Source organism: Talpa europaea, assembly GCF_964194135.1.
Source record: "Talpa europaea genome assembly, chromosome: 12".
Lineage (NCBI taxonomy): Eukaryota > Metazoa > Chordata > Mammalia > Eulipotyphla > Talpidae > Talpa > Talpa europaea.
The window spans coordinates 46,849,207-46,863,352 of NC_140079.1; the positions used below are offsets into that span (position 1 = coordinate 46,849,207).

The window sequence follows — 14,146 nt, forward strand, 5'->3', positions numbered from 1 at the left end:
TCACCCCCTGCATCTCTGGCCTGTACCCCAGCTCTTGTATGCATAAATAAATAAGTCTTGGGGGAAAAAAAAACTTTTTAAGCCCCCACCACACCAAAAAAAAAAAAAAGGGAAACTCCAGTCTGTAAAGCTCTACAGAGGGAGTCCCTGACAGTGGGATTCCAAATTTTTTTTTTGAAGATTTATTTATTTATGCATACAAGAGCTGGGGTACAGGCCAGAGATGTGGGGAGGTGAGACGATTCACCAGAGGCAGAGTGGGGAACAGAAGAGGCAGACTGACGGAAGTACACCGCTGAGGAGAGCAGCGGGTGAGACAGGAGAGGTCTGCTGTGCCATGTGGGTAGCTCCCTGGCTGGCCGGGGATCGAACTTGTGCTGCAGAGGCTGTGGATTGCTGTATAGTGCTGTGCTTAACCTCTTGCACCACCAGGGAGGCCCAGGATTCCAAATTTTTGAAACTCACATGTCCTGACTGCCTATTCCTGGATTTACAAATTCAGCCTAGTTTGCTGGAAGTTTCTATAGACACCACCACCACCCATGCTTTCTTTGTCTCAGGATTTTTTCAGTTCTCTCAGCCATCCTGTACCTGGGCAACGTGACCTACAAGAAAAGAGCCACTGGCAGGGATGAAGGCCTGGAAGTCGGGCCCCTTGAGGTGCTAGATACGCTGTCGCAGCTCCTGAAGGTACCACCTCCCTCCCTCGGAATGTTGGGCCTGTGGCGCAGGGGAGCCAGAACTTCCTGCATCAGCCATGCCTCTTCTGCAAACTGAGTCCACTTGCTTCCTCTTTACCATCTCTGCAGTGCACCTTCCTCGTTTCTGAAGGGCTCCCTCCCTGGCGGGGACCTATCATGCACATCACAGGGCGGCAACTCTGAGGGTGGGTCTAGTGCAAGCAGGCACAGGGCAGGTTCACTGTGAATTCAAGCAGACAGATAAGGAGAGTCCTGGAGCCCCCAATGGATTTTTACAGGCCTTTAATGCTCTCTCAGGTTACCAGGTAACAGACATACCAGGCAGGGAGACTGGCATGCAAGGAGGCAGGCACTGGCCATGCAGGGGGGTCAGGATTCTCTGGAGGCAACCAGCCCACCAGCCCCCAGGAATCTTTGGGCTTTTTCTTTGGCCTCTCTGGTGTTACTGTCTCATGGACGCACCTCAGAGTACACCTCCTGTAGCTATAGCCCCCTCTGAGAGTGATGCCGCCCTTTTATCCCTGGTCTCTTTACACAGATTCCCCACACTTAAATGTGCACACTCTGCTCTCTGGGCCCAGATGTCCACAATCATAGGCACATGTGCCCTGAGCCCGCACCTCTTGGCCCTGGTATTCATGCAACAAAAAGCCTGTTAACTTCATTTACCCTACAGTGGGCTTCGAGTCACTTCTTGGTATAGCCACAGGCATCCTTTCCACCTTCCACAAGTTTTGGGCCTTATCTCAGTGACATGAGGATCTGCCCAACAAGCTCTCCACTCACACCCTCTTCTCTTCCCTCTTGGACCTTGATACAGGTAAAACGTGAAATCTTGGTGGAAGTTCTGACCAAAAGAAAAACAGTGACTGCCAACGACAAGCTCATCCTCCCCTACAGTCTTAGTGAGGTGAGCACTGCCCTGGGTTCTCAGGAACACTAGACCCAAAAATACCAGTGCACAGGTTCATTACAAACAGTTGGCTTGGATGATCTTTTTCCTGTCTCCAGAATGGCAAAGGAGAACCCAGGGACCCCTCTGGTTCTCACTTGAGCCCAGGCGTGGCACACATCAGCTCAGATAGCAAATTGCACCCCACAGGCCAGAATATGAACCACTCTTTTCCATGTCTGCATTTCAGACTGCTCAGCAGGTGTGCTGGTTCTCATCTGCAGGGCCACCTGTGGCCTGCAGACCTGCATTTGTAAACAGTTTTATTGTCACATGGCACAGCCATTCATTTACCTGCTTCTTCCCAAAGTGCCAAGAATATTGACCCTCTGACCCTTTCTAGAAAAAGTTTTTCAACCCCAGGGCTACAGCAGCTCCTTTAAAACCATTTTGTGGTTCCCTAAATCTTACTGAGGCACCTTTGTGGCCTTGGCTTCAGCCTGCATGTTTCCTTTATGACTGTTTTACATCTTATAGTTTAGATAGCAGCCATGGGGGCAGGGGTGAATGTTTAGCTGATGGCCCAGCTAGGAAGCTGGCCCAGTATCTCGAACAGGCACCCCAGACTCTCTGAATCCTATGGGCAGTTACACAAAAGTTCCTGCAGGACCCTGAGATCCATGTGGCTCCATTTCCACCACCCCTGGAAAAGGCAAAGCCAGAGGGACACATTCTAGATCTTGATGGCAGCCAAGCACACCTGTGAGTCACTTAATGGCATTTTAGTCCATGGCAGACATTTTATACAGCTGTGTTCCCAGTAGGTGACACCATGTAGGTTTGTGTTACGACACTATACCTTTGCACAATGATGAAATCGCCTAACAATGCATTTCTTTTTTTTTTTTTTAAAGATTTATTTAGGGGGCTTCCCTGGTAGCGCAAGGGGTTGAGCACTGCACTGTGAAGTGGTCTGCAGCCTCTGCAACACAAGTTTGATCCCGGCCAGCCAGGGAGCAACACACATGGTGAGGCAGACCTCTCCTGTCTTGCTGGCTGCTCCCCTCAGCATTGTATTTCAGTCAGTCTGCCTGTTCTGGTCCCCGTTCTGTCTCTGGTGAATCCTCTCACCCCGCTGCATCTCTGGCCTGTAGACATAAATAAATAAATCAATTTAAATGAATGAATGAATGAATGAATGAATGAATTTATATAAATGAATGAATGAATGAATTTAAATGAATAAATAAATCGATTTGTTTATTTATGCATACATGAGCCAGGGTACAGGCCAGAGATGCAGGGGGGTAAGCGGATTCACCAGAGCCAGAGCAGGGAGCCTAATAGGCAGACCGACTGAAATACACTGCTCAGGGGAGCAACGGACAAGACAGGAGAGGTCTGCCTCGCCATGTGGGTTGCTCCCTGGCTGGCCGGGGTCAAACTCGTGTTGCAGAGGCTGTGGACCGCTTCACAGTGTGGTGCTTAGCCCCTTGCGCCACCAGGGAGGCCCACAATGCATTTCTTAGAATATGTCCCCATCATTAAATGACATGTTACTATTCACCAGTGGTCCCCAGATTCTTGTTCCTAGTGACACAGCCGTCCTGACATCTTCGCATTTTAAACAGGCAGCAGTCTCAAACATCTCATGATAGCATGATTTTCCATTGTGATTGATTTAATCTCATGTTTTGTGCATCATGACCCATAAGTATACAGAATCCATTGCTAAGGTTGCCTTTGCACAGTGACAAAATTGTCTAATATAGATGCATTTTCCAAAATGTATCCTATTATTAAGTGATGTATAACTGTACATGAAAGGAAGGAACTTTTTTTCTATAAATTAGACCTAAGTCTTTGTAAAAAAAAAAAAAAATGTGAAAGACATTGCTGCTTTTACACATAGGATGGTAACCCCATTGGTGCTCCCAGTCCTTTAAGGGGTACGACTTTGAACCCAACCCAGCCTTCTGTCTAGTTCTCCCACATGGGTGGGTCCAGTGCCCTTCCAGAGCCTACATTCTAATCTCTGTGGTCCCCAGTTGCTCTTTGAAGGGAACTTGTACATGAGAAGGACATGGCCAATTACAGACTGCTGGGCCCATGCCTTGCAGTTCATGGTTAGGTGTGACAGTAAGGTGGCATTAAAACAGAGAAGTGGGGTGCTCAGTGAGTCAGGTTTAAAGTCCCTGCCTCTATTTCCCTATATGTATAGATCCCTCCAAGATCTGATGCCCCCTCTGTGCCCACAGGCCATCACCGCCCGTGACTCCATGGCCAAGTCACTGTACAGTGCCCTGTTCGACTGGATTGTTCTGCGTATCAACCACGCCCTCCTCAACAAGAGGGACATGGAAGAGTCTGTGTCAGTGAGTGCCCCCCCCATTCCACTAAGTTGGGCCAGGGGAAGCCATGCCCCCAATGCTGCATTTACTCAGTAAACTACCCAGGACTTTGGGAGTCCAGCAAAAGGTAGATTCCTCCCATGGGTAAGCCCAGGGGGCAGTTCATCATTCATAGGACCCCATACAACGTAAATATACAAGGTTCCTTCTTTAATTGTTACAGATTCCAAGGCAGCGACAGCAGAACTTGGTCTAACAGGACAGTCCCACTGGAGAACCCATGGTAATAACTGTTTTCTCCTATTTTCTCTGTCTTCTCCAGTGCCTATCCATCGGGGTCCTTGATATCTTCGGGTTTGAGGACTTCGAGAGAAACAGTTTTGAACAGTTCTGCATTAACTATGCCAATGAACAGCTCCAGTATTACTTCAACCAACACATTTTTAAACTGGAACAGGTAAGGAGATGCTATCTTGTCCCAAGGTAGGACAGAATGAGCTAGAACTGGGATCTCCCTTGGGGTCCAGTTAGTCAGTAAATCCACGCCAAAAATTTTCATTGTAAGAGGGAAAGTCCAGGAAAATGCCCCATATCACCCCAGCCCAGGATGAACCAAGCATCAGGGATCTTCTTGGCCACAGGTCAATTTTGCTCCTTCCCTCACTTAAACATGAAAGTTCTTTCATTGAGAAACCAAGTTGTCTTGCAAGGATTTGCTTTTGTCAAGAACAATAATAATTGATCTTATGTGTCTTCTCACTATTAGTCAGCTATCTTTACCCAACTATAGTCCTTCTCATTGATGATTCTGATGGGGAAAAAACTGATGGATTTTTTAAAAATATGTAGGTGGTTTTACTTATTATATCTTCTGACTGTTGAGCCACTTAATGTGTCTGGTCCAAATTGACCTATTCAGGAAGAGCAAAATACAGATTATGAGCAAAATAGCAGATTGTGAAAACATAGTATAGAGGGAAAGAATATAAAATGCCTTAATAATTTTTATGTAAATGACATGTTGACATGATCATATTTTAAAAATAGTGGGTTAAGTTGGTATATTATTAAATTGGCCTCATTTGTTTCTTTTTATATTTTCAAATGATTTAGGAAATTCAAATAGAAAATAGTTCTCTCACATTTTATGACTATGGGAAGTTACTATTTCAGAGCAATCTGGCCCCACAACCTATTTTATATATAAAGCTTTATTGAAACATGACCATGCCCATTTGTTTATTTGTCTGTGGCTACTTTCACTCTATACCAGCAGAGCTGAGTAATTATGACAGGTACCATCTAGTTCAAGAAGCCTGGTATATTTACTCTCTGACCCATTACAGACAGTTTACAGATCTCTGGGTAATTTTAAGTACCTTGCTATGATAGATATTTAAGAATATGTGTTTCTGTTACATATTGCTAAGTATCAATTTATGCAATATGAAGTGTTGAACTTATCAGCCACTCATCAAACCTGCAGGAGGAATACCAGAGTGAGGGGATCTCATGGCATAACATAGACTACACAGACAATGTCGGCTGCATCCATCTCATAAGCAAGAAACCCACCGGCCTCTTCTACCTGCTGGATGAGGAAAGCAAGTGAGTGTCCATACTCTGGCCAATCTACAAGCCAGGGCACTAACCATTCCACAGCCCCTAAAGCCTTACCCCAGGGCCTCCCCGGTGGCGCAGCGGTTGAGCGCTGGGTTGCGAAGCTGCCTGCGGCCTCTGCGGCGCCGGTTCGATCCCCGGCTGCTCCCCGGCCACCGGAGGAGGATCCCACATGGTGCGCAGACCTCTCCTGCCACCCGCTGCTCCCCTCAGCAGTGTACTTCAGTCCCTCTGCCTGCTCTGCTCCCCACTCTGGCTCTGGTGAATTCTCTCACCCTCCCGCGCTTCTGACTGTACCCAGTGCATGTATAAACAAAACAAACAAACAAATATAATAAATAAATAAAAACATGCCTCTATAAAAAAATAAATAAATAAATAAAGCCTTACCCCAAATTCAAACTATTCAAGTAACTTCTGAGTTTCTCAGTCTCATTGGCCGAAATCTTGAGCTCAGGTTTGCAAGTTACACATACTGTTCACCACATAAACATTAACATCTGTGACAACTGTGAATTTGGAAACATACCTACCCGGGGGTTCTCTGAAAAGGGTGTATGGGACTCGGTTCGTGTGTCTCTGCAAAAGGCAATATGTGGAATCTGCAGTGGGAGTGCCCAGACCTAGCACCCTTTGGCAGCAGGACATGGTGAAGACTGAAAGGGGTGTTTAAAGATTCATTTTTATTAATTTATGCATACAAGAGCTGGGGTGTAGGCCAGAGGTGCGGGAGATGAGAGGATTCACCAGAGACAGAGTGGGGAGCAGAGCAGGTGGATCTACTGAAATACACTGCTGAGGGGAGCAGCAGTCAAGACAGGAGAGGTCTGCCACACCCGGTGGGTTAGCTCCCTGGCTGGGGATCAAACTTGTGCTGCAGTGGCTGGTGATAGCTTGATAGCACTGAGACTTTAACCCCTGCACAACCAGGGAGGTCTGGAATGCATGTTTATAAGCAATCTCATGCTCAGTCACCCAGCAACAGTCCCTGAAATGGAAGTCACTAAAATTCATTTGCTGAATTTATTTCCTGTGGCTGCTATAACAGATTACCACCAAGGTAACTTAAAGCAACAGAAATTTATTGTCTTAGAGTTCTGGAGGCCAAAAGTCCAAAATCAGTATCAGTGGACTGAAATCAATGTGTGACAGGACCATGCTCCCTCCCAGTGTTCTTGGGAAGGATCCTTCCTGCTTCTTCCAGCTCTTGGTGGCCTCAGACATCCTTGGTGTGTGGCCACATTGCTCTAATATCTGCCTCTATCCAGTCCTTCCCTTGTGTGTCTCTAACTTGTCTCCATTTCTTGTAAGGATACCAGTCATACTGGTTGGAGACCTCATAATAACCTCATTTTAACTAATTCTATCAGCAAAGACCCTGTTTCCAAATAAGGTCACACGAGTTCCAGGAGTCAGGACACAGACCTGTCCTTTCATAAATAACTCTTTTTCAGGCCCTTCATTTGCTGCTGAAGCCCAAGAGGCTGGAGTGACTCTAGCTCATCTGCCTCAGACCAAGTTCCTATCCATGTCTGGGGACAGACATGTCCATTAACAGCTGAGATCTAATCTAAATAGTCACTGGGAATTCCTGGGATCTGGGAAATTATGTCTTGCCTAGCAGGGTCCAGTCTGTCTTTTAAAATCTTGCTACTTTTGTTCATTGTAGATTTTTTTTTAATTAATTTATATTTTCCAAAGCAGCACGTTATAATGTTATTTACCCCTGTGACTGAGTGAGCACATCTCTCACTGATCATGACCGTTCCCTAGTCCTGGCAATGGCATGCTTCATAGCCACACAGTCTCCCCATCCTCACACCTTCACCTCTGTTAAGCTATGGAGCCCAGATTTGGGGATTCATTGGGAGGCACATTGCGCTGCCTGTGTATGCGATGATGGGGCTGGGCACAGAAGGGCATGCCAGAGCTGACTTGGCATTTCCTTCCCAGAGAGAAATGTTCAGGTACAGGGGTCCCTTATTCACCTTTACTCACCCCCCGCCCCCACCCCATCTGCTTCATCCCCATCTCTCAGCCCCTCCTTCTGACAGGAGCATAATACACAAGAACCCTTCCAGGGCCTCCCCAGTGGCGCAGGCGATTAAGCGCAGCACTGTGAAGCTCTCCGCAGCCTCTGCAGTGTGGATTCGATCCCCGCCAACTGTGGAGATACCCACATGGCGAGCAGACCTCTCCTGTCTCGCCTTCTGCTCCCCTCAGCAGTGTATTTCAGTCAGTCTGCCTGTTCTGTTCCCCACTCTGTCTCAGGTGAATCCTATCACCCTCCCACACATCTGGCCTGTACCCCAGTTCTTGTATAAATAAATAAATCTTTAAAGAACCCTTCTAATACATTGCACATCTAGGCACAGATGGATCTAAAACCAGAATCCTCCTGGGATTTTTCCTGGGAGCTTCCAAGGATCCCGGCATCAGGCTGCCCTGTACCTAGTTTATCCTGCAACCCCAAGCATGTCACTTTGCCCCAACAGCAGCCCCTAGGCCCCATGTTAAGCTGCACCATAGCTTAACAGAGTATAGCCCCAACTCCTGTCTGCCCCATCCATGGAGGGCCTTCAGTCTGTGGTCAGCCAGTGCTCCTGCAGCTAAAAGTTTCCTTCCTTCTTCCCAGCTTTCCCCATGCCACAAGCCAGACCCTGCTGGCCAAGTTCAAGCAGCAACACGAGGACAATAGGTACTTTCTTGGCACTCCTGTCATGGAGCCGGCATTCATCATCCAGCACTTCGCAGGAAAAGTGAAGTATCAGATCAAGGTATGCTTCAGTCCATTGCCCATGTTGCCAAGCCACCCTCAACCTAGGAGGTGGGGAGGGGACCACATGGCCACCCTGGAGGCCCCTTCCCTCTAATGCTTGTCCCATCACCCCCTTGGCTGATCGTGCTGGGCAAGGTTCTCAAGGTGCTTAGACCCAGCCCCAAAATTCCCAACTCCGTGGGGATGGTTGAGCTGGGCCCACCATGCCAGCCTCCCTGCTCCTCCACGTAGGCCCCTGTGGCCTCAGTGAGCACTGACAGGTGACCACCTCCCTACCCACCACCAGGACTTCCGGGAGAAGAACATGGACTATATGCGACCAGACATCGTGGCCCTCCTGCGGGGCAGCGACAGCTCCTATGTGCGGGAGCTCATCGGCATGGATCCCGTGGCTGTGTTCCGCTGGGCTGTGCTCCGGGCCACCATCCGAGCTATGGCTGTGCTGCGGGAGGCGGGGCGCCTGCGGGCAGAGCGGGCTGAGAAGGCTGCAGGTAGGAAGGGCCCCCAGTGTGTCACAGTGGTTGGGGACACACAGTCTCTTTTAAAGCACATGATTCAGGGGGCATTTAGCACATTCGCCATGTTGTGCAACCACCACCTCTATATATTTTCAGAACTTTTTCATCCCAGACAGAAAAGTCTGCCTCAGTTGTTTACTTTAACCTCATCACCCTCACAAGGCAGGAAGGCATGTTCCTGTTTTCCCATAAGGAAACATGAGGCCCAGGATGGTGGAGTGCCCCCCCACCCAGGGTCACAGAGTGCCAACCAGCTCCAGATAGACAAAGAGCATCGAGTTAAAAGAGACCAAAGCTTTTATGAGAAGCAGGGAATAAGCAGTGTTGTTTTGGGGAGAATCAACCACCTCTCAGTTCCCTGTTGTGCCCAAATTTAAGCATCAAGCTGTTTTTTTGTTTGTTTGTTTGTTTTATTTTAATTTTATTTTTATATTCCCCATATAATTGCAACCCCCTTATTTTGACCCTAAGCCCTCCTTTCCCTGCACCCCCCCCCATAGAGTGTCTCTGGTTCATAGTTTTTTGTTGATTTTGATTTTTACTTTCTTATAGTTTTTTTCTTTTTCCTGGTCTCTTATTTAAGTTTTCTAGATTCCTGCTATGAGTGAGACAATCTGGTATTTTTCTTTTTCTTTCTGGCTTACTTCACTGAGCATGATCCCTTCCAGCTCCATCCATGTTGCTGCAAATTGCATGTGTTTATCTTTTTTGAATGCTGAGTAATATTCCATGGTGTATATGTACCACATCTTCTTGATCCAGTCATCTATTTTTGGGCATTTGGGCTGTTTCCAAAGCTTAGCTATTGTAAATAGTGCTGCTATAAACATAGGGGTGCAGGTGCTCTTTGGAATGGATGTTTCTGTGTCCTTTGGGTAAATACCTAGGAGTGGAATTGCTGGATCATATGGAAGCTCTATGTTTAGTAGGTCAAGAAATCTCCACACAGCTCTCCATAGTGGTTGGACCAGTTTGCACTCCCACCAACAGTGCAGTTCCTTTTTCTCCACAACCTCACCAACATTTGTTGTTGCTAGTTTTTTTAATATGTGCCATTCTCACTGGTATGAGATAGTATCTCATTGTAGTTTTGATTTGCATTTCCCTGATTACAAGTGATGTTGAACATTTATTCATATGCCTGTTGGCCATTTGCATTTCCTCTTCAGAGAAGTTTCTTTTTAGTGCTTCTGCCCATTTTTTGACTGGATTATTTTCTTTGTTTTTGTTGAGTTTCATCAGCTCTTTGTAGATTTTTGTGATCAGTCTCTTTATCACTAGTGTTGTGTGCAAAAATGTTCTCCTAGTTGGTGGGGTTTCTCTTTGTTTTTGTTATTGTCTCTTTTGCTGTGTAGAAGCTCTTTAATTTGATGTAGCCCCAGCTGTTTATCTTTGCCTTCACCATCACTGCTTTGGGTGATGTGTCTGTAAAGATGTCTTTGATGTGCATATCACATAGTGTTTCGCCTATATTTCCTTCTATGTATTTTATGGTTTCAGGTCTTGTGTCTAGTTCTTTAATCCATTTTGAATTGGTTTTTGTGTATGGTGTGAGGTAGTAGTCAAGCTTCATTCTTTTGCATGTAGCGACCCAGTTTTCCCAGCACCATTTATTAAACAAACTTTCTTTGCTCCAATTCATATTCTTTGCTCCTTTGTCAAAGATTAGTTGACCATCAATCTGTGGGTTTATTTCTGGATTTTCTATTCGGTTCCATTGGTCTGTGTGTCTGTTCTTGTTCCAGTACCATGCAGTTTTGATGATTATGGCTTTGTAGTACAGTTTGAAGTCTGGGAGTGTGATGCCTCCATTCCCTTTTTTTTTTTTTTTTTCAGGAGAGATCAAGCTGGTTTTTTTTTTTATTTTATTTTTTTCCATAGAGGCATGTTTTATTTATTTGTTTGTTTTTTTGTTTTGTTTATACATGCACTGGGTACAGTCAGAAGCGCGGGAGGGTGAGAGAATTCACCAGAGCCAGAGCGGGGAGCAGAGCAGGCAGAAGGACGGAAGTACACTGCTGAGGGGAGCAGCGGGCGGCAGGAGAGGTCTGTGTGCCATGTGGGACCCTCCTTCGGTGGCCGGGGAGCAGCCGGCGATCGAACCGGCACTGCAGAGGCTGCGGGCAGCTTCGCAACCCAGCGCTCAACCGCTGCGCCACCGGGGAGGCCCCTCAAGCTGTTTTTTTAAGACAGGTTCAAGTAAGGATCACACTGTCATGGGAAAATGCAAGCCAGCTGTTGGGCTCTGGGGAACCCCCCACACCTCCCACACATACACAGCCAGTTCATCTGTTCTGTGTCCCCAGCAGGTCTGTGCAGCCCTGGCACCCGAAGCTACCCAAGCGAGCAACAGAGAGGGGTCGGCACCCCGTCGGAGAAACTGTACCGGTGAGCAGGCCCCTGATTTGTCCCGGCCAAAGCCAGTAGACAAGAACTTGGCTAAAACTACACCAGGAACCCGTGTTGGGTTTGACCTGACAAAGGCACTCAACAGCCACTTGAACAAAAAAACCCAAAAGCAGTGGCATCTGGTTGCTTCTTTTTTGCTGCCAGAAATGCAGGCCCCTCTGCATCATTATCAGTGTTAGGGAGTTGCAGGGTCACTCATTTTACAAAGGAAACTTTTCATGGCTGATCTCATCCATTTGTGGGTGGGGCCACTGGTTTCACAGAGTGACAGGCTTGATTTAAGAGCATGTCCTCCCTCAGCCTTTTAGGGTCTCCCAAAGCTGATGTGCTAAGTTACTTCATCAGCAATGCAAACACCCAGCTAGTGCACATTTGGTGACATGGAGTATTGTGTGGTTGCCTAGAATGACCCAGGGCCTCCACATACCCCAGTGTGTACTGAGTATAAATGTGAGCAGTAATGTGCTCCCAAAGGTGGTATAGAAAAGGCCGCTCTTGGACAGATGCCTGAGGCAGTGACAAAGCCAGAGAAGGGGTGCTCTGGCTGCCTGGGAGAGCCAGACTGGCTGCATTGAGAGGGGGCCAGCTGAGCCAGGACAGGCCTGACTTGTTAGCAACAGGGGGCAGGATGTGCAAAGGCCTTAGGGCAGCCCAGCCCCTGACTTCTTTCTTGAGGTTCACAAATCCCCTAGGAGAGAGTCACTAAACTTCCAATTGTGAAAAAGTTATTTTATTTTTGAGCCCTTTATAATAAAAATGTTTTCAAGAGACTCAAAGTGTGGAGGTAGAGCTAGCACCTAGGTAAGTGGCCCAGTGTTATTTGACAAGTTGCTGTGCCCTTTTTCTGCTTTTATTTTTTTTTTTTTAAAAGATTTATTTATTTATACAAGCACTGGGTACAGTCAGAAGTGTGGGAAGGTGAGAGAATTCACCAGGGCCGGAGCAGGGAGCAGAGCAGGCAGAAGGACCGAAGTACACTGCTGAGGGGAGCAGTGGGCGGCAGGAGAGGTCTACGCGCCATGTGGGACCCTCCTCCGGTGGCCCGGGAGCAGCCGGGGATCGAACCGGCTCTGTAGAGGCTTCAGGCAGCTTCGCAACCCAGCGCTCAACCACTGCGCCACCGGGGAGGCCCCTTTTTCTGCTTTTAAAAAGGTTTTTTAATTTGCTTTTTCACTCAAAAGGGGGAAGAGAAAAAAAATTGTCTCCTGTTTACCTGTGGGTTTTTGTTTCCCAAGACTGAAAATGGCCCCCAGACCCTGTCAAGCTCCTCACAGCCTGACCCCCAGGCTCTGGGTCCCCCTACCCCCACCCCAGGAGCACATGTAGTTTATACAGATTCTCCCTTGCAGCTGCTCAATGCTAGATTTCTCATTTGACGGCTCTGAGGAGTTCGATATTAACGCTTTTGAGGACATCATTGCTTTCTATGAAAGCAAGAAGTAAGTAGAAGCAAGGGCCTCGAACCCAAGACCAGGGAGGCACGCCAAGAGAAGCTGCCATCCCCAGGCGCTCAGCATGGCGTCTGGGGCCAGGAGAGAGGGGATCTCAAGCCAGGGGTGCACCTGGGCCTGTGAGAGAGGAGCTTCTCTCACTAGATTTGGCCAGGTGAGGGAGGGTGTGGGCTGGAGCCTGAGCTCTTGTTCCTGAGCTCCAGCTGCTGCCCAGACAGCTGGGGGTGTGGAGGTGAAACATGACCCCCCTGTTGTCCTTGCTCTGTGCCTCCCTGGAGGGCGAGGGAGTGGAGGTAAGTACAGCGTCAGTGCTGGGCATGGTGCATGAAACAGAGATGAGGGGCTGCCGGTCGCGATCTCCCCAGGCCAGCTGCCCAGAGCTTAAACATGTATGTGAAATAATCAGAAAGAGAAGTTTAAAACAAAGACAGCACCCCAGAACCGCCTGTCTTATTCTGCTGTTGTTGCTACACGTTACTTCAGAAATTCTATCAGAGACATTTTGGTTTTTGATCTTCATCTCTGAGCTGTTCTCATTCTTAGGGTAGGAAAGGCTGGGATTAAACCAAATGTTCAGGTCTGAATCCACAGCACTCGAACAAAATGAAGCTAGTGCGAATGGATTCTTTGAGGTAAACGACAAGGTTTTTTCATTCGGCTTAAGGACTATACTGTGCCCTTAAGGGAGCGGAGCAGCATCCCTGTGACCACCAGATTCCAGTAGCAAATCCCCCTACCCAGATGTAGTGAGTAAAAATATCTCCAGACATCCCCAAGCGTCCCCTAGTGGGGAATAGACAACAGCGCTGCCATTCAAGAACTCAGGGAATTCCATTTCATTCCTCCCTTGGCTCTTCTTGAAGCTGACAAGGAGGTTGACATGTGACCACAGCATCATTCAGAGAAATCAATTTGCTGCCTCCCACAGCAGCTCTCTGGCCTCTCTCTAGTCACCCTTTAATACATTTTACAGACCCCAAAAGGCTATTCCATAAAAGGTCTTTTTCAGTGATCTGAGCTGCCATATTGTAAATCTATTTGACCCAAAGTGGCCTTCCCCCTAAGAGGAGGCAGGATCACTTCCTTAGGGTGGGCAGCCAGGCATTTCTGGCCAAACCCATCATCTCAAGGTACAGGAAGGAGCGGCAGCAGCAAGTAGGGTCCCCCAGCTACATGTTTGAGCACCAGTGGCGTGGGGATAGTCCCGACCGTGCTGGGAACCCCTAGGTGGCGGGCCGCTGCTCTAACTCGGTCTTTTCTCTGTCACTGCACCCCTTCCCACCCTACTCTCAGTGATTTGCATGATCAGATCATCAGGAGCATCAAAGGATTGCCCTGGCAGGGCGAGGACCCCCGTAGGCTGCTCCAGTCCCTCAGTCGACTCCAGAAACCCCGCACCTTCATCCTGTGAGTCCCCAACCCTGC

The 14,146-nt window shown here is 47.9% G+C and overlaps 1 protein-coding gene across 1 annotated transcript in view; it reads left to right on the top strand.

Annotated features, from left to right (window-relative positions):
• Nucleotides 1–14,146, top strand: part of MYO9B (myosin IXB) — a gene marked incomplete at its 5' end in the record, with an annotated part of 70,272 nt that overhangs the window by 34,926 nt on the left and 21,200 nt on the right. Inside the window, 9 exons of the mRNA XM_084250019.1 lie at nucleotides 561–690; nucleotides 1,522–1,611; nucleotides 3,852–3,968; nucleotides 4,267–4,401; nucleotides 5,431–5,552; nucleotides 8,200–8,341; nucleotides 8,630–8,834; nucleotides 11,171–11,249; nucleotides 14,015–14,128. Of these exons, the coding sequence (XP_084106145.1) occupies nucleotides 561–690; nucleotides 1,522–1,611; nucleotides 3,852–3,968; nucleotides 4,267–4,401; nucleotides 5,431–5,552; nucleotides 8,200–8,341; nucleotides 8,630–8,834; nucleotides 11,171–11,249; nucleotides 14,015–14,128 (1,134 nt within the window). The remainder of the gene's footprint in view (nucleotides 1–560; nucleotides 691–1,521; nucleotides 1,612–3,851; nucleotides 3,969–4,266; nucleotides 4,402–5,430; nucleotides 5,553–8,199; nucleotides 8,342–8,629; nucleotides 8,835–11,170; nucleotides 11,250–14,014; nucleotides 14,129–14,146) is intronic.